The sequence below is a fragment of the Diceros bicornis genome, chromosome 23 (genome assembly GCF_020826845.1).
Source record: "Diceros bicornis minor isolate mBicDic1 chromosome 23, mDicBic1.mat.cur, whole genome shotgun sequence".
NCBI classification, from domain to species: Eukaryota; Metazoa; Chordata; class Mammalia; order Perissodactyla; family Rhinocerotidae; genus Diceros; species Diceros bicornis.
The window spans coordinates 55,054,190-55,075,423 of record NC_080762.1 but is presented as its reverse complement, the minus strand read 5'-3'; the positions used below and the strand labels follow the sequence as shown (position 1 = coordinate 55,075,423).

The 21,234-nt window shown below is 35.5% G+C and overlaps 1 protein-coding gene and 1 pseudogene across 5 annotated transcripts in view; both read left to right on the top strand.

Moving 5' to 3' along the window:
* The window catches only part of SENP6 (SUMO specific peptidase 6), a 133,331-nt gene that overhangs the window by 61,483 nt on the left and 50,614 nt on the right, over positions 1-21,234 (top strand). For 4 of the 5 annotated variants that reach the window (XM_058566758.1, XM_058566757.1, XM_058566756.1 and 1 more), the window contains 3 exons: positions 5,991-6,061; positions 15,187-15,335; positions 20,888-21,182. In XM_058566758.1, the coding sequence (XP_058422741.1) occupies positions 5,991-6,061; positions 15,187-15,335; positions 20,888-21,182 (515 nt within the window). The remainder of the gene's footprint in view (positions 1-5,990; positions 6,062-15,186; positions 15,336-20,887; positions 21,183-21,234) is intronic. The other variant, XM_058566759.1, reaches the window with a different exon arrangement.
* Positions 1,579-1,678, top strand: LOC131420698 (U6 spliceosomal RNA; annotated as a pseudogene).

Sequence of the window (21,234 nt, the reverse complement as noted above, 5' to 3'; positions counted from 1 at the left end):
GTAAGATGATCTAAATTTGGATTTTATATTAGTGCACTCACAAGAAGATTTCAGGGCATTTTAGGTAGGGAAGTGTTATTACCTGATAAATCTTTGAGATTAAAAAAAAAATCTTTTGTATGTAATTTATAATTTGGCACAATTAAAAACTTAAGTCAGTGGCATTCAGTTAAGGCTAAGGATGTTCCAGTTTGCAAATAGAGATGTGCCACAAAGGAAAATCAATAATAATCTGTGACTAAATGTTCAAAACTATTTCAGCAAAATCTAGGAGTTGGGGAGGTAGAAAGGGAGAAGTAAAAAGAATCTTAAGGCCTTTTTGGGGGAGGGAGTTTGAGAGAGATAGGGTGAGGAAGTAAAAGGATTTTAAAGATCTCATCCCATTGGGGATGCACTAGAACATCTTGCTTGAGAAAATAGTTAGAATCTTGATAACGTGTTAATGAACAGAAATATGCAATTGGAATAAGGGTTGAGAGAAGGAAGGTAACTATTCATTTGTTAAATTAACTGGGGGTTGGGGGTAACAAATGGAGGAAAAGAGGAAACAAAGTAAAATAACAAATACAGGTATAAACAACAAACAGCTAATGAAGTAAGATGAAAGGAAAATATGAAGTCTGCCAGCTGTTAAAACAGTTGTGATCAGGTTGAATATATTTAATAAAAGAAACTCGTTGGATTAAACCCAGCTATACGATGTTGTGTACAAGAATCAGACATTTTATAAAGTAACAGTTTGTAAGTAGAGGAGTATTTAGAGTCACAAGAGATGCAAACAAAAAGAAAGCATGAGGCCGGCCCCCTGGCTTAGCGGTTAAGTGCGTGCGCTCTGCTGCTGGCGGCCCGGGTTCAGATCCCAGGCGTTCACCGACGCACCGCTTCTCCGGCCATGCTGAGGCCACGTCCCACGTACGGCAGCTAGAAGGATGTGCAGCTATGACATGCAACTATCTACTGGGGCTTTGGGGGAAAAATAAATAAATAAAATTATAAAAAACAAAAAACAAGAAACCATTAAAATATCAATAAAAACAAAACAAAACAAAACAAAAAACAAAAAAGAAAGCATGAGTAGAATTTTAGTAACAAATGAGATGGAATTAAAGATTAGAGGCACTGAATAGAATAAAGGAGTACATCTTATAATGGGCACACTCTATAAGAGTATAACAACTAAATGTATAAAACTCCTCTGAAATATTTAAAATGCAACAACTTCTTGGTTAGAGTACAACTGTGGGAGATTTTAATACAGCTCTTTGAAAATAGACTGATTTATGAGTTTAGAATAATGGATTTGAACTGTAAAATGAATACATTTGATTTATTTTATGGAAATTTACAGTTTTTGAGATGAGTTAAGAGCACTGGAAAGATTAGTAAAATGAGCTATCATCAAAACCAAACCAAAAAGAAGCCCAGTGTACCCAGATCCTGGTTTGTAATACCACTTTCTAAAAAAAGGAACATGGAGAAATGGCTGATTCTAGGGATGGGTTGGGGAGAAAACATAATGGGCGTGGAGCATCTTGTAGTGTCAGAAACCAAGCAAGTACTCAGAAAACAAAAGGATACTTGCTTCAACAGCACATATACTAAAATTGGAACAATACAGAGACTTCCATGGCCCCTGTACGAGGACGACATGCAGATTATTGAAGCGTTCCATATTTTTGTAAATTTTATGTGTATTTTACTAGAATTAAAAAAGAAAAAAGATGAGATTTCATCAAAGGGACACAGGAGCCATCTGAAAGAGCTCCCAGGAGCCAAAACTGAAACAATTGGATTATAGTCTGATGTATAAAATAAATATCCATGTGTCATACTGATATAAATGATTGAATAAATAAATCATTTGTTTATTGAACTATCCTAGGATTTTACAAGCTGCATAAAATGAATTGGGGGAAATGGATAGCTGTTTATTACAAAAGAATTCCGAATAATATGTATAGATAACTCCCCTTTTCAGGAAGTGGAGTTTAGCTACACCCCCCCCCCTTTTGTGGGCTTGATTGACTGACTTGCTTCCAAATAGAGTGTAGAAAGGGAAAAATAGTAACTTTAGAGTGGAGAAACCTGGCAAACACTACCTTAGCCAAATAAGTTAACACCACTTGTTAAGTGATAAATCATATTGATAGCATGTACTCTCTGATATGATACGATGAGAAGGGCTCTTCATCTCTGTGATATTCTTTACCCAGACCCACAACCTCAGTCTAATCATGAGGAAAACATCAGACAGACCCAGATTGAGGGGCATTCTACGAAATGACTGACCGGTTTGCTTCCAAAATGTCAAGGTCCTGAAAAACAATATAAGATTGGGAAACAGGAGATTAAGAAGACAGGACAACTAAATGCAGTGGATCCTGGATTGAGTTCTGGAGCAAAAAAAAAAGGATATTATTGGAATAGCTGGTGAAATTCAGATGAAATCTAGCATTTAGTTAATAGTAGTGTACCAGTGTTGGTTTCTTTTTTGACACGTGTATGATGGTAATGAAGGTGTTAACATGAGGAGAAACTAGGTGAGGATTATAAGGGAATTCTGAATGGTCTTTTCAGCTCTTCTGCAAATCTAAAATTATTCCAGAATTAAGTTTATTTGAAAAAAAAGACTTTGACGGCTGAGGACTGTCTAACCTTGAATGAGCAGAGCATTCTGGTGTTATTGAAGCACTGCACAGAGGGGAAAAAAAACTCTGAAATTCATTTTATGCAGCTTGAAAAGTGTTGAGTCCATGAGGTAAGGTTTTCTCTAAAATTTCTACAAAACACAAACCCTCAGAAGCAAAAACATCTTCCCACCTTGTAGACAACAGATGACAGGGGAGCTTCTCTGCTTCTGCTTGGTTTGAGGTGGGAAAGAAATATCCACTGAGAAAGTAAATCCTAGACTTGAGCTTCATACCAGTTTGGAGTTTGAAATTTCAGCGTCTGTAGAATGATGGAACTCTCAACCAAGATATTAACATAAAATTTGATTTTTGATCACCTAACAAAATTTTTTTAAAAACTAAACTGAATTTTAAAGAACACAAGATAGTTTACGGCTGGCAAGTTCTTTTAATTCTCTTGTCAAACTAATAATACCTTTATCCTGAAATTCTTGTATTCTTGTATTCAAGTATGCTTTAATTTCTGTAATTTATTCATTATAATAAATTTTTTAAAACAAAATTTAATTTGGCCTGTTTGTGTAGGGAAGCATGTAGCAAATATTGGGTATGGAGTGGCCGTAAGGTCTGGAAATGTTGGCAAATATACATAATTGTTATTACGTTACAGTACATGATAAGGTCATAGACATTATATGATATGTTCAGTGTTGTGTTTGTTCCTCATTATTAGCAATGCGTGGTTCAGTGCACTGTGTCAAATTGCAGAGAACACAGTGCCTTAATGCACTGTTTTCACCAATCCCTGCACATCTATATTTGTTGTCTCAGATGATTTATGTCAGTTATTACTGAATAAACCCGTGCTTATAGCGTACCCCAGAATAAGTAATCAAGCAGGTTCAAACTGATAAAAATTCAAAATACCCGTGTTTCTGGATTTTGTGGCCACTTTCTGTCAGATAATTATTTTCCTTGCTGGTAATCCTTAGTTTTGAGAATATCTATTTGTATTGTCTACTATTTTGAAAATATACAACTCACAGAGTTTTTGGAGTTTATCATAGTGGTATCATCGTATTTTGCTTCAGATTCATTGCCTCTGTTGTGTTTTAAAGTTGGTATCTTTATTTTTCCGAAGTGTAGAGTTATGAAAATTAGAAATTAAAAAATCAGGGCTAGCCCGGTGGCATAGCGGTTAAGTGCGTGCGCTTGGCTTTGGCGGCCCCAGGTCCGCACGTTCGGATCCCAGGTGCGCACCGATGCACCGCTCCTCAAGCCATGCTGTGGCAGCATCCCATATAAAGTAGAGGAAGATGGGCACAAATGTTAGCCCAGGGCCAGTCTTCCTCAGCAAAAAGAGGAGGATTGGCAGATGTTAGCTCAGGGCTGATCTTCCTCTCTCTCTCTCACACACACACACAAACACACACACACACACACACACCAATTATTTGATTTAAAGATAAGACTATTTTCTTTAATGTGAAAGTGTATGGAGTATAAAAACGTGCTATTTTATTTTAAGGTTAATATAGTGAAATTAGGAGCTGAAAACCCACCTTTTTTTTTTTTTTCTTTGTGAGGAGGACTAGCCCCTAGCTAACATCTGATGCCAATCCTCCCTGAGCTAACAGCCGTGCCCATCTTCCTCTACTTTATATGAGACGCGGCCACAGCATGGCTTGGCAAGTGGTGCTTGGGTGCGTGCCCAGGATCCGAACCCGAGAACCCTGGGCCGCTGAAGCGGAGCACGGGCACCCAACCGCTGCGCCACCGGGCCGGCCCATCACCTTCTTTTTTGTAGTGCTAGTACTACTGTCTCTGAGGCAAATTCTGATCTTCATAACTCGTATCCTCACGAATCTTAAAATTTTGGCAGGGTAGAAGTTGCCCAGTTGTACCAAATGCTGCTCGACAATAATGAAGAAGACACCATTACTCATCAATATGGATGCAATTTGCCAAGATTCATATTCTGGCGTTGCTATTTAATTGTGTGTGACGTTAGTTGTGTGACCATGGGCAAGTTAATTAACCTCGTTGTGCCTCAGTTTTCTCATCTATAAAGTGCTAATAATAGTATATATTTTATAAAGTTATTGTGAGGATTAAAGGGATTAATACATACAGAGCACTTAGAACAGTACCTGGCACATGATGCTCACTGTTTGCTAACTGCTATTACAAGTACACTGCTATCACTGCTCTTACTGCTTTCTTCTTGTTCTTATATCATTTTCATATTTTGTTTTCAATTTAGGTACTCTGACTTTTCTAGTGTAAGAATATGAAATCCTTACAGGAAAATTCCTTTAGGATTTTTGTTTAATTGATTTAATTACCTTACTTTGAAAGGTATCAGTCACTAATGTGAATGGATTTACAAATAATAGAATGACCTCTTATATTTTTAGTGCCCTGGTTAAATAAAATGGGAATATTTTTAGAAGCTTTTATTTTGGGAAAAGTGTCTAGTTATTGTAGCTCCCTGGTCTACTGCACTTTTTGCAAATCTCCTTGAATGCTTGTATCCCACAATTAGCTATCAGTTTTTTACTTTTCCCCCAAATTAGCATATATTTGGACTTATATGGTATTTTAGGGTCCTTATTTACTAAGGATTATGTTCAAAATTCTTAAAATTGATATTGTGTATGCAGTCTGATGATGTAATTTAATATATTTTTTTAAAGTGTAATTATATTCCCTTAATATAGTCATATTACAAGACTAAAATATTGTTCCATGATTGCTGGTTTTGTGCATAACAATTTTTGTACTGATTTTGGAATTATCCTTAAGTCCAATATCATATTCACCACTTATTCCTTTGTTCATTGATTTGTTTTTAAAGAACTAAAAACATTTACAGCAAAATTGGGCAAATTGAGTATTATTGAGTGATTTTTTTTTTAATTCAAAAAATGTGTGACAATGCAGTATTATGAGTTTTTTTAAATGTGGTTTTTATAAACTGATTATGAAGGCAGTTCCAAAAGGAAAATTCTAAAGTTTTGTGCATTTGGAGAATAAATATATAACTTTCCAAAGTGACTACTTTGAAGAACAGTAATTTGGATTCATTTATTAAATATTTATTTGAAAGTCTGCCTGCTGTGAGCTCTGGTAGATGGACAGTCTAAATAAAATATAGTCACTGCCCTTAGGGATCTTATCATGTATTAAGCTTTAGTATATTTGTGTAATATAGTTTTATTATTTTATAGTACCACTTTTTATGTTGTAAAGAAGCTTTGATTTGCTTTTAATAATCATTCTGTAAATATTCCTTAAACTTTTCCATTTTGAAAAGTATTTTTTATGTTAGCATAAAACTATGTAAATTTCTTTTTCTAGGAAAGAATACCCACCTCATGTCCAAAAATTTGAAAATAATCCTATAAGATTAAGTCGGCCCCAAGGTGTTGGTAAGTGTGCAGTTTTATTGGTTACACCTGTTAAGGGTTTTGAGCAGTTGTATGAAAGGTAGAAATAGAGACATGACACTGGCTTTACAATATTCCCAGGTATTACGGAAATATGTAGAAAACCATTTTTTATAACTGATTTGAGAATTGATTTAATTGTGACCTGAAAACATCAGGGAATGATTGCACATTCGACTGACTACAGCTTGAAATCTTTTTGATTATATTAGCATTTTTGTTAAATTCAAGATCCAAATATTGGCTGTAAAATGGGTTATAGCTTCAAAATTGTGTTTTGTTGAACTGTCATAATCTTGTATTATATAGTTGTCTTGATTTAAATGGTTTTGCTCCTAAAATTTAAAATATATTATGCAACCATTCAGTTAAAAAGACCATACCTGACACAACTGTGTTAATAATAGATATTGGAAAATAATTGTGAGTAGAAATTCATATTTTCATTGAAATAATTTTTAGTATACTGATATTTTATTAATGTGAAAATAAAATGAGGGCAAATAACATTTTGAAAAATGTTTCACCACCAAATTGGTTTTCATTATTTAGAATAGTGATCCTTTTTTTTTTTTGTGAGGAAGATCAGCCCTGAGCTAACATCCATGCTAATCCTCCTCTTTTTGCTGAGGAAGACCGGCTCTGAGCTAACATGTATTGCCAATCCTCCTCCTTTTTTTCCCCAAAGCCCCAGTAGATAGTTGTATGTCGTAGTTGCACATCCTTCTAGTTGCTGTATGCGGGACGCGGCCTCAGCATGGCCAGAGAAGCGGTGCGTCGGTGCGCGCCCGGGATCCGAACCCGGGCCACCAGTAGCGGAGCGCGCGCACTTAACTGCTAAGCTACGGGGCTGGCCCAGAATAGTGATTCTTAATCTATGTGTCCATCTTATTTGTCCCAGCCTTTGCTTGTTTAAATAGCACTAGTGGCTCTTATCCAAAATCAGATGATTTTAAACAGCTAGGTTTTCCTCATAGCTAAGGGTTTGTTTTTTAAAGCATCTATATTCTTTTTCTACTTTGGATGAAAATCTTTGATACATATATTGAACATATCCCTATTTTATAAAGAGCATGTTACAAACTTAGCTTCATCCTTAGTAACTTTGTAGTTATTATGAGTGTGAATTATTATACTTTGCAATGCATAGTTATACTCACTAAGTTCATGACTGCCCTCTTCAACATTCATATTGTTATACCTTAAATCTTTATGGAACTCTTACTGGTACTAGATGCTGAGTTACATGCTTTACGTTCATTATTTACTTTTATGCTGGTTCCCTATCCAAGATCCCTGTAGGCTAAATTCAACTTGACCTACATTTTGTACAGAAGAGGAAACTGAGGCACAGAGGGATTACACAGCTTGCTCAAGGGCACAGAGCTGGTATTGGAATCTAGCTCTGTTTGATGACAAAGCCCATTGCTCTTAACCACTGTGCTCTACTATTTTCTTGCTAGCTCAGAAAGAAAGTTATTTCTCGTCCTCTATTGTGAACTGCACAACAGGTATTATCATTCTCATTATACAAATACATTTGAGTAAGTTAAGTGATTTGACCCATTCATATGGTTTTAGATACCAGTCAGCCCCAGGCTTGTCAGAAATCATTTTTAATGTTTATTGAACAACATTCATTAAGTAGATAAGAATAATCTTTTTTTTTAACTTTTTATTTTGAAATCATTTTAGACTTAGAGAAAAGTAAATATAGTAGAGAGAGTACCTATTTACTCTTTACCCAACTTCCCTTAATGTTAACATCTTCCAGTCACAGTACGTTTATGAAAACTAAGAAATTGGCATTGTTATAAGATTCTTAACTAAGCTATAGACTTTGGTCATTTTTCACCAATTTTTCACTGATATCCTTTTTCTGTTCCAAGATCTGGTTGCGGATCCCACATTGCATTTATTTTTCATGTCTCCTAAGTTTCCTTGACATTTTTGAAGAGTAGTGGTTAGGTACTTCATAGAATGCCTCTCAGTTTGGGTTTGTATGATGTTGTCTTATGATTAGGTTGAGGCTGTGCATTTTTGGCAAAACTTCTAGAAAACTGATGTTGTGTCTTTTTCAACACATCATATCGGGTTATACGAAGTTGATATGTCTTACTACTGGTGATGTTAACTGTGATCTCTTGGTTAGGTAGTTTCTGCTGTGTTTCTCCACTGTAAAATAATTTTTTTTCCTTTTGTACTTAATAAAGATCTTGGGAGAGATACTCTGAGACTATGCAAGTGTGCTGTTTTTCCTCAAACTTTCACTCACTGGTTTTAGCGTCCATTGGTGGATCTTGCTGGCAACAGTCATTACTTGTGTTTATCTAATGGTAATTTTCTGTTTTCTTCATTTCTTTTACATTTATTAATTGGAATTCTTCTATAGGGAAGAGCTGTACCTTCGCCCTTATTTATTTATTCAATTATTTATATCTGTGGGCTCAGAGATAGTAAATGAAGTGTATTTATATACACATACACACATATACACATATATGGTTCATTTGAGCAAGTAATATTTGTAAACTTCAGGAGAGGGATATTGGTATATCTAACTTGTAAACTTGGTGCTTTTTTTTGTGTTAGGTGGGTGCATGTATACTTGGGTATAGGATGAATAACAATGCTATAATAGTATTGCATATATTGTTACATAAAGGTTGCATTTTATTTTAGAATTTCCTTTGGAGATAGTTTTTAAAACGTAGAGATTTCAAACCCCAAGATCACTAGTTATTGGCATAGCACCTGGAATAATTTTCTCCTAAAAAGGAATCATTGTCTTTTTATAGTTCTTAACACCTAAGGTGATTACCTTTTCCCCTTTTATTTTGCATTTGAGACACTTAATATAAATTTTGATAAGTTATAGTCATATATCAGCACTTATTAACATTGATAAGCAGTTCTCTAGCATAAAATTAAAGCTTGTAAACCATTAAGTATAGTTTTTGGTCAGATCACATATCCTGTTATTTTTTGTTTGCTGTTCTTTTTATATATTTTTTTAAACGTGTAGAATAACAACTATATAACTATAAATTAAGATCTCTCATTTTTTCCCCTGCCTATTTTTTCCTTTATTTCTTAAACTTCTTTTTTGTTTTCCAACTTGTTCTTTGTATTGTTGTCAAAGAGAATTAATAGACTTATGCTGTCTTTGAATGAACATTTAATTACATTTTTAATGTAATTACATTATGATTACAATTTAAATCACCAGGTTTAGCACTGTTTAACTCATATACAGAAGAAAAATATCCACTTACTCTTAACCAGTCAGAATAGCATCGTAATATATAAATACCCAGACTTTTTCTATGCATATATACCAATTTTTTTTTTTTTTATAATTTTATTTATTTGTTTTTTCCCCCAAAGCCCCGGTAGATAGTTGTATGTCATAGCTGCACATCCCTCTAGTTGCTGTATGTGGGACACGGCCTCAGCATGGCCGGAGAAGTGGTGTGTCGGTGCGCGCCCGGGATCTGAACCCGGGCCACCAGCAGTGGAGTGCTTGCACTTAACCGCTAAGCCACGGGGCCGGCCCGACCCGTTTTTTTTTAATGCATTCATACTATGTATACTGTTCTGTAACTTGCTTTTTGACTTGGTTGTGATAGTATCTGTTTTCTATACTCGCATTAAAAGATGTAGGAGGGGCCGGCCCCATGGCCCAGTGGATAAGTTCGGTGCGCTGTGCTTCAGCGGCCCGGGTTCGGTTCCTGGGCAGGGACCTACACCGCTAGTCAGCGGCCATGCTGTCTGGTGACCCACATACAAACTAGAGGAAGATTGGCACAGATGTTAGTTCAGGGGGAATCTTCCTCAGCAAAAAACAAAAAAAGATGCTGGAATATCAGAGGAAAACCAGCATGGAAAGCACAATTAGAGGAAGTATAAGAATCAAATGAATGAATTTATCTATGATGGACTTCTTTACAAGTTAATATATCTAAGTCTCTATAGTCATTTTTTAATGAATGCATAGTGACCCGCTATAATTTGTTATTTTCAGTGTTTTGATATTATATATATGATGATTAGTAATCTAGTACATACATTTTGTGTATTTGATTTATTATTTCCTTAGATCAAATCCCTAGAAATAAAATGACAGGAACCAAGTTTTTGCGTATTTTAAAGACTTTTGATATATTACTGCCAAAATGCCTTCTGTAAAGCGTATCAGCTCTGAACAAACAGTATTTGAGTATGCCTGTTTTCTCATGCTCTTCAGCAATGTTAGATATTATTCTTTTAGGCTTTGCCAGCCTGGCATGGAAATAGTATTTGTTTTTGCACTTTCTTCATTACTGTTCAGGCAGTTTATATGTTCAGGGGCCATTTGAATTTCTTCTTTTATTCATGTCTGCCTATATAGCGCTTATTTAGCATAGCCAAAAGTGATTTTTAAGGAGGCTCATTTTTTAAGGAGTTCTCATCTTTTTTTTTTTTTGTTGTAAGGAGGACCAGCCCTGAGCTAACATCCATGCCAATCCTCCTCTTTTGCTGAGGAAGACTGGCCCTGGGCTAACATCCGTGCCCATCTTCCTCTACTTTATGTGGGACGCCGCCACAGCATGGCTTAACAAGCGGTGCGTCAGTGTGCGTCCGGGATCCGAACTGGCGAACCCCGGGCCGGGGCAGTGGAGCGCGCGTGCTTAACCGCTTGCGCCACCGGCCGGCCCCCAGGAGTTCTCCTTTTTAATGAGAACCTGACACATAACTTTAGTTTTATTTTATGTTGAAAATCAGTCATAGTAGTAGTTACATCATGGAGAAAACTGGTTTTCTAGTTTGTCTTTCTCTTTTGAAAGACTCTAAAAATAATTTAAAAGCAAATACATAACCAGAATAAAGGTAGTTGGTTGTGTTCTGTCACTGTTCTTAGAGTATGTGTGTTCTAGCGTATTAGTAATATCACAACTGAATTCTCAAACAAGAAAGCTAAGGGCCTTCCTTGCCTCAGCCCACCTCCAACTTCTAGTATGAAAATTTTCAAACATGCAGAAAAGTTGAAAGACTTTTACAGTAAATACACATATATCTACCACGTCTATTCTACAATTAACACTTTTCTGTACTTGCTTTATCACATACCTGTGTATTGACTCATCTATATATGAATTCGCCTTTTTTTTTCCTTGATGCATTTCAGAATAAATTATAGGCACTGGTACATTTTACTCCTAAACACTTCAGCAGGCATATCATTATCTAGAGTTTAATATTTGTTTATAGTTTTCTTTTTCTCTTTTGAAGTAAAATTTATATAGAATGAAATAGACTTTAAGGGTACAGTTGAATACATTTTGACAAGTACACACACCTTTCTAACCCAAACCCTTGGGAAGACAAAATACAAATAGTATCATCACCTCAGGAAATTCCCTGTTGTTCCTTCCCAGTTAGTCCTTACCCTTGCCCAATCAAAGGTAACCATTGTTGTAATTTTTTTCCAACATGGATTAATTTTACCTATTCTAGGATTTCATATAAGTGGAATAATACAATATGTACTCTTTTATGTAAGGCTTCTTTTCATTCAGGATAATTTTTTTTATATTCATCCATCTTGCATGCATTAGTAGTTTGATGTACTAGTTTGTTTGTCCATTCTGATGACGGACACCTGGGTTGTTTCCAGTTTTTGACTATCGTGAAGAAAGCTGCTATGAACATTCCTTTTATGGAGGACCTTTTTTTTAAAACTTGGATTTTAAAATTTATTCTATATATCCAACCTGTTAATCACTTTTACTTATCTCAAAGTATCTTCCATATTCTCACCTGTTCTGCATATATGGAAATAATGTGGTATTAAAAAAACATTGAGCTAGAAAATCCGGCAAGGAAATATCCTAATCTTGATGTTTGTACTGTGTGGTCTTGGATGAACACCGTGTTCTCCTTCTCATTCCTAGAAGAGGAGTTCAGTGAGAGCAAGAATGTCACATACATTTCATCCCAGGTACTTCCTTGGAGTACTCTGTTGAGGCTGTCACATCTTAGCAAAAGTGACTTCCTTGAGCAGTTAGCTAGTAGAACGTCCATGAGCACTTAAAGCATTTGTCGTTCCTGGACCAGTCAAGTTTTGTCTTTTGCCATTTTATGTTTCTGGCTATAATTTGAGATTAGTTAATTTTCGCTTTAATTATCATAATCTTCTCAAATGTTTTTCCCTTCTTTCCATGCAAGATAGAATCCTAAAGAAATTTCTTAATCTTGATATTAACTTTTTTGTGCTTATTATTTGCCTCCTTATAGATCTATTGTGGTTTTCTATGCACCGTCAGTCATTTGCCATACCTCCACATCACCTTAGTTTCAAAAGTTTCATCTTAAAATTCCTAATTATGTCCTTTTTTGTCTTTTCTGTCTCTTCCCTTCAGAACCTTGTAGATAACCTTGATTTAGGGATCAAGATTTTAAAATCATGTTTCTTTTGTCTATTATGAATAAAAATCTTCAATTTCTCTCAAAGCTTGAGCCACTTGTTTCCCCCTTTATTAATTATGATAGGAGGTAGAGAAAATGTGATATAGACATCACGAGATAACTATGGTGGAGGGAAGAATGTGATTATATGATCAGGAATGAAGTGATAATGGTTTTTAAAATGTCAGTCTCTAAGTGGATTCTGGCAGAAGAGCAATATAGATACATGTTTCACCAAAATGATGTGCAAAGATACTGTGGGCATTACAAAAATTTGTAAAACTGTGTTATAAGGAAAAAGCTCTCTTGTGTACATAAAAAATTTAATTAGGCCAAAAAAACATGGAGGGAAAAAAAACACATTTTAACACAGCTCTCTCTGTAAATTAAATTATGCCAATAATTGGTTGTATATTCCAGACAACTGTGTGTTTATATTTTCTGAATTCCAAATCTTGTCTGCCTCTTTTTTTACTTAGTGCCACATTCTAGTTCTTTAATACTCACTTGTATAGAAACTGCTTTTATATGTAACCAGTCTAGCAAAGTAAGCTAGCCCTCAGAGGAATAATAACTAACACTGGATCTCTGGACTGGCGTGGCTTCTCTGTAACTTCAGTGGCAGTTCTTGGAGCAGCTTTCAGTTCCTCTCCTTGTCTGGAGGCTGAGTCCTTATGTGTCTAGATCTATGAGTGAATCAGTATCTCTGTTTGGCAAAGTTAAGCCATTTTCAGAGATGATCTAGTAACAGCATCCCTTCCTTCTGCCCATGTAATTTCATCTTTTTTTAATGTGTCACATAGTTTTATCTTTTGTAATGTAATTCATTAATCTAGTAAATATTTTTCGAGCCCTTCCTTGTGCAGTTTCTAGACGCTGGGAAAATATGTTACTAAAACATGATTTCTTCTCTTTCAGAGCTGACAATATAATGGGAGGAAACAGATCAGTACAAATAATTACAATAAAATAAAATGAGTGCTAATAGAAGTATGTATAAAGTGCTGTGGAAACTCCGAGGATTGCTTAGTAGGGGACAGAGGCAGCTTCTTAACAAAGAATGGTTTGAATTTATTTTAAATAGGGAGAGCTTTGCTTGTGAAGAAAATGGCATATGTAAGAGGGTGAAAGAGAAAACACCTGGAGAAATGTACCTCTTTGGGGTACGGTTTGATTGGAAGTAAGACTGGAACATCAACACAAATTTTGGCTTGCCAAGGGGGGTTAGAATTTTTTCCTTAACTACTAGAATCTGAAAGATTTTAAACATTAGAATGATAGAGTCTCATTTTTGTGTTAGAAAGATCACTTTGGCAGTACTGGGGAAGGAATTGAAATAAGCAGAATTGGAGTGAAGGAAATCAATTTGGGCAAAAGATAAGCATCTGAAATGTAGTGAGTTTGAAAGGAAGGAGTGAATTTAAGAGCTATTAGTGGAATTCCCTTGAATGTGAGGAAGGAGGCACAAGGAGAAGTCTACAATTACTTAGATTTCTAGTTTTGGTGTCCAGGAAAAAAAAGATGTTTGAACTGTGCAAAGACTGAGAAGGTGGAAAGCACTTAGTAAAACTTGGTGATTACACTAAACAGGAGTAGTTATATTGGTTTCTTAAGAGAGTATTGTATATCAAACTCCTAAGATTAGATAATGTTGATTTTTATGTGTAGGTAACTCCTTATTTAAAAAAATCAAAAGATAAGATATTAAAGATAGGAAAATGGAAGTATTTAACAAACTTGGGATTATGCAGGTAGAGCATTTTGGTTTGTAGATTCATTAACTTTTGTCTTTGGACCATGTGTTTGTTCTTGCATATTTAAATCTTTGCTGATGAAGTCGCATTGTAGTAAATTTTAATAATTTTATTTATTTATTTTTCCCCCAAAGCCCCAGTAGATAGTTGTATGTCATAGTTGCACATCCTTCTAGTTGCTGTATGTGGGACGCAGCCTCAGCATGGCCGGAGAAGCGGTGCGTCGGTGCACGCCTGGGATCCGAACCCGGGCCACCAGCAGTGGAGCGTGCGCACCTAACCGCTAAGCCACAGGGCCGGCCCACGTAGTAAATTTTAAATTGTCCTGTTTTGGAGCTCATTAAATCATTTAAAAATTCTAATTATATCCTTAATGAAAATTATTACATTTACTTCAGAAATAACGAGGAAAATTCTCTTTTGTATTTCTTAAACTTAAAAAACCATTAGGTTGAGGATTAGTTTAGTTTGCTTTATCTAAACAGTTGTACCTAATGTTGGAATTCAGATTTTTCTCATTACTATTACAAGAAGAGTAACTAACTTAGAAAAGTGGGGGATGGGGGTTGTATTATGTGTGTGATTCAGTGCGGGAAGTGCTTCTGTTGCATAAGTAGCACAGAATAAGCTAAAGAGAATACTGGTACACTTGATGAAAGTGGCCCACAGTGTGGAGACCCTGGTGAAGAGTGACAAGTACACAAGAGCAGCCAGGCGACGACTCTTGGCTCTGACTTAACAAAGTTCTGGTTATTCTTTATTGCATTACATCTTAAAGCATTAGTTTATTTTAACTAAAACATAATAATTTGATAATATAAATTAGTATTTTTTCATCGCAAAGATCATAAAGAATTTATAAAATTTAATTTCAGTACTTTTGTTTTTTTTCCCCGCTTCCTTCAGATCGTATAATGAAGAAAACAGAAGAGTCTGAATCGCACCTGGAATCTGAAATTAAAAGGAAAGTACCACAGAAACGTCACAGTAGTACCTATCACTGTACTCCTTCTCCTCTGTCTCCTGCTTCAAAAAAATGTTTAACTGATTTAGAGGTGGGTAGAGAAGTTATTCTTTGTTGCTAATCATATGGTATTTTTATTAATATTATTTTTAGTACTTATTAAATTCTAGGTGACCTTTTTTCATAAGACTAGAAGAGACCCAGGAAAGTTATGTAAGCAAACTTTTTTGTCTTCGTTAGATCATTTTTTAACTACGCGAAGTCTAGAATGTATCTTCTTCTGAAAAGGATATATCAGTGCCTCCCTGCAACATACTGCAAGCAATTGCTCTCAACCAGAAATTTTTAAAAATAATTTTAAATTTACAGAAAAGTTGAAAAAATCGTTGAAAGGCTATCCACGTATTCTGTCAGATTCCCCAGTTTTCCAGATTTGTTTTATTGTTCTCCCTCCCTCTGCCTTCCTTCCACTTTCCCCCCTCTATGTACTAGCGTGTGTGTAGTTTTCTGCACCATTTGAGTATAAATAACACGCGTGATACCCATTTACCACTTAATACTTTCATGTGTGTTTGCTTTTAAAAAAAAAAGCAAAGGACATTCTCCTGTATAACCAGAATACAACTATCAAAATTAAAAAACTAACATAGATCCAAAATTACCATCTAATCCACAAACTTCATTCAAATTTCAACTAACTATGGGCCGGCCCCGTGGCTTAACGGGGGTTCGGATCCCGGGCACGCACCGACGCGCAGCTTCTCTGGCCATGCTGAGGCCGCGTCCCACATACAGCAACTAGAAGGATGTGCAGCTATGACACACAACTATCTACTGGGGCTTTGGGGGGAAAAATAAATAAATAAAATCTTTAAAAAAAAAATTTCAACTACCGTTCTTTATGGGTACAGGATCCAATTCAGAATCATATATTACATTTAACTGTCATGATCTTTAGTCTTCTTTAATCTGGAATAATTTGTTAGTCTTCCCTTGTCTTCTATAACCTTGATTTTTTTGAGAAGTATAGGCCCCTTGCTTTGTACCTCAAGTTGGGTTTGTTTGATGTTTCTTTGTAGTTTATACATTTTTCAGGAATCCTCAGAAGTGATGCTGTAATCTTATTGCATCATATCAGGAGGCATATGATGTTCATTTTCACATTACTGATGATATGAATTTTTCTAGATTTGTCCACTGTAAAGTTAATTAATAGATACATACTCATTTATTAATAAGCCTTTCACTGTAAGGTAGAGCTTTTCCTTATCTCACATTTACGTATGTATTCCTTTATTTACATCAGCATAGACATGTAGATTCTTATTTTACTCAAAAAGGTTATACTCTATAAATATCATTATTTATTTTGATGCTCAAATTGTCCCAGACTTGGCCCATGGGAAGTTCTTCAGGCTGGCTCCTCTTTGTTTTTGACATATCCCTATCATTCTTTGAGTACTTTCTTACTTTTTGGTATAACCAGGTGATCTAGACTTGTTTGCACTTTGTCTGTCTCATCTGTAGTCATGCATTTCTCCAAAGAGCCATTGTTCCTTTAAGTGGAGGGAAGATATATGGGGACTAGTTATGCTTATTGCTACTGAGTGTCATCGGTGTAGGCCCTCTCAGTGCACAAAGCTAGGAAATATATGTGTGTATGTGTTAATATTTAATACGTATTAAAATCCATGAGTTCACACTGATAATTCCAATTCTAGTTCAAGATCACAGTGTTCTTCTTAGCCTTTCCCACTTTGCGTGTTTGTAATTCCCTTCTCTGACAGTGAGAAACCTGACTCCTGTCACCCTCAGTGCATTTGCTTATTTGTTCAGTTACCTTTTATGGGACCAGTCTCCTGGTATGCCAGCCTAAGCTTGTTATAGGCCATACTGGCATCCCCCACTGCTTGGCACACTGTTTGACCCAGGTAAAGGCAAAGGAGAAAAGAGGAAATCCCCTTCCCAAACACACCATCGTTCCTCTAGTGGGCATGCCAATTGACAACCTCAAACATTTTTTTAATATCTAAGATAAATCTTCCTTCTTTTACTCTTTACTCCCATGCCAATTGTTCTTATTCTTAGTGGAGATAAAGAATAGATTATAGACACCGTCTGTGTAGTTTTTAATTCTTGAACAAGATTAGTTGTTTTTCTTTTAGTGTGTCATCTATGAAATTCCACACTGTGTACTGCTTGTCAGAAAACAAGGTCTTTGATGTTTAAAGAGGTTATACATCTTTACGATGTTTACCAAAAATCACATTGTCTCATTCAAGACAGGCTTATTCTTATTAAGTATAATTGGTTATTATTTGTGTGTAGAGACTGGCAGATAATATGTGATTTGGATTTATTTTATTTTGTAAAAGTCTTCCACTGACCAAAAGGGGGAAAATGAGACTTCAATTAATCTTTATTTTCCAAAAGAAATTATACTTAACTTAAAATTGTTATGAAAATTTACTACTTTACTAACAGTAATTGATCGATATTGAGATTTCTAGTTTTTAGATTTCTAGGTTTATAAAATTCTTAATCTTCAGTTTTTTAGCGAGAAAAATTTAATATCATATTTGGTTCAGCTGGTCTGCATTTTGTTCCTAATTGTTGCAGACAATTCCATGATATGTTTCTTAGCTGATAGAAGGCATATGATAATAGCTCACAATATATTTCCTTCTATGTTTTAATACTGGAAATTTTAATAGTAGGGATATGCTTTTTCTGTTTCAGTATCAATTTTATGAAAGGAAACATATGGAAGTACCACTTTTTCATGGAGTTCTTTTCATTGAAATAGGTCCTACTTATCTTTATTATAAACAAAAAAATTTTGGAGCCAGTCATTACCCAGCTTGATCATATCCTCAGATTCTTAAAAGACAGAGTTAGCTTATATATAGCTGACTCCCACTGTGACACACAGGGCTCTATCTCCCACATAAATGAACATCTTTCAACTTCTTTGGGTGCATTAAACCTAGCTAGAGGTGAAAATATGTCTTTGTTCATCGTGAAAATAGTGGGGTTTAGATTTTTCCTAGAGAATTAGATATTTCATCACAGAGTAGTATATAGGTAGGGACTACTCCTTTGTTTGTAGGTTTCCCTTTCGGGTGCAATGGGGCATGGCCAACATTCACATTGTTTGTGTTTCATTTAAATTACTATTATTTCCTTTTCTTTTTGGCAATAGGCTAAAATATGAGAGTCAGATAATCTGTCCCATATTTGTATGTAACTAATTGTTTGCATAGTTACCTGTTACCTATTCTAAATGCAAAGGGCCGTATTGAAAGTGCTGTGAGAAAAATAATTTCCTTTTATCTAGACTCCATGAATAGCATAACTGAATTCTCCTGTGTACTAGCAGAGAAAGAGACATGCTCTTTTTTTTATAATCCACATAGGCTCAGATAGTGAGCTGATGTTCTACCAAGGTCAGTTTTGCCCTGGTTAAAGCTTGGTTTTCATTCCTTTTTGTTTTCTGGGGTAGATCCTTGAATAGGTAACATGGTATAATAGAAGGGGTTTGTTATTTGTCGTGTTGGGCAAGGTAAACAATTTGTCATTTTTTTCATCTTTAAAACAAGGAGCTAAGACTAGAGCAATAGTCTTTAGACTTTTTTTGCTTTTATAAGTTCTACATATTTTTGAGTTATAAATTTACATGGAATAAAATGTATAGAACTTAAGCATTCAGTTAAATGAATTTTGAAATTTGTGTATACACATCTAATCGTATATAACTGCCACCTACCAGTCTGTCCTCCTGCAGCCACTTGATGACTTCTGTCACCTAAAAGACCTCAAAGAATTGTAAACAACTAGGTATTCTCTTATGTTTTTCTACATTGACATTGAACATTTTTCACCCAAGTTTAAGTGATTTCACAGGATGTAATAGTTGACACAGTGAAAGGAGTAATATTTTTAAATAGAATGGTTAAATCTCTCTCCTCATGTATAGATCTGGTAGTATCCACATACCATAGCAAATGATAATTACCATCTCATTCTGTGATTTCATGATCACATCAAATGCTTGTCCACTTATTTCCTGTGGTATAAGGCTCAAAGTGTTACAGAAATTTTCTTTTAGATTGAATTATTGGGCCGGCCCGGTGGCTTAGCAGTTAAGTGCGCGCGCTCCGCTGCTGGCGGCCGGGGTTCGGATCCCAGGCGCGCACCGACGTACCGCTTCTTCGGCCATGCTGAGGCCGCGTCCCACATACAGCAACTAGAAGGATATGTAACTATGACATACGACTATCTACTGAGGCTTTGGGGGAAAAAATAAATAAATAAAAATTAAAAAAAAATAGATTGAATTATTTCAGTTATTAGTAGTGCAGTATTGATTAAAACTATGTATTGTTACAAAGTTTGATAAATATTTGATATAAAAAGTAAAATTATTAGAAATACATCTTTTATTTTTTTTGCTGAGGAAGGTTGGCCCTGGGCTAACATCCGTGCCCATTTTCCTCTACTTTGTTTGGGATGCCGCCCCAGCATGGCTTGACAAGCGGTGTGTTAGTGCGCCTGGGATCCAGCCCGGTGAACGCCGGGCTGCTGCAGTGGAATGCGTGCACTTAACCTCTCGAGCCACTGGGCCAGCCCCCGGAAATACATCTTTTAAGTAAACATTGACTGTTTTTCTCAATTAGTTCATGTGTCCACGGATAGATATTATGTTACATACTGAGACAAAATTCAACATGTGTTCATATTTTTCCTTCTTATAGACGTAAGTGCTGAACAACCTTGTTCACGTAAATAAGTACATGAATATGGAAAGAGTTCTATTATGGTGATATCACTTAATACCTTGAACTCCTTCTAAGGTATATGCCCAAAGTCACATGATACTCTATTGTCAAAAAACATTTTTTAATGATCTCGCAAGTTGTGGTATTCTTTTTCCTAAGGATTTGCAAAGAAACTCAGATTAGGCCTTCCTTAAAATGTTTTTGAAGCACTGTCTTAGAAATCAGTTGTCTTGCAAAAGTTTTTATTAACCAGTACTTAGAATCTGTTCATTTTTCCGACGTTTTAAAATGATCCTTTTGTTTGGTTTGTGGTTTTTATACCCCAAGGCAATGCACCATTGTAATACTTCAAATGGAAGGCAGGTTTAGTATTCTTTTTTTTTCAGTAGGAGAAGAGCAGTTGAGGCAGGAGATGCCTTGACATCAAAAGTGTAATCAAATCAGTTTTGGGAAAGATTATATGGAAATTGAGGATCTAGATATTATTGATTCCTTTAAGATTATTTATGCCCTGGATGCCTTAGAAAATGTTTACGTAGCCCTTGAGGAGTATACATGGTCCAATTTGAAGATTTGCTGGACTAGATGGTCTCAAAAATTCCTTCCAGCATTCTGATGGTAACTCCCAAGTGACATGATGTATTCAGGATTTTGGTACCTGTGCTGCTGGTGATGGGGAGGGAGCCTTAATTTTGAGATTTTTGTTATTGTTGTTTCATGATGTTGAAATAAAATGCCAAAATCTTTTGTCTCTTTTATTCTTTTGGGACTTAAGTTTTCTGAACAGTGTGATTATTGTCCAAAATGTGGGGAAAATAAAGAAAATCAGACCAAATGCCAAACTTGTGGTATTCTTTTTCCTAAGGATTTGCAAAGAAATTGCAGACAAGCTGTAACTTTGAATGAACCTACTGGACCGTTATTAAGAACGTCAATTCATCAGAATTCTGGAGGACAAAAATCACAAAACACAGCAGTACCCCCCAAGAAGTTTTATGGCAACAGTGTGGGAAAGATTCCAATGGATATTATTTTGAATTGTGATGATAATAGACAGCATTTACAGACTAACGGGAAAGTCATTTTACCTAGGTCAAAAGGAGTCAAAATCACAAGCCTGAAAGAAAGGAAAACAAGCCTGTCAGACCTAAATGATCCAAGTAAGTGTTTTGCTCCCTTTAGTATTGCCTATATCAATCCAGTATTTTTCAC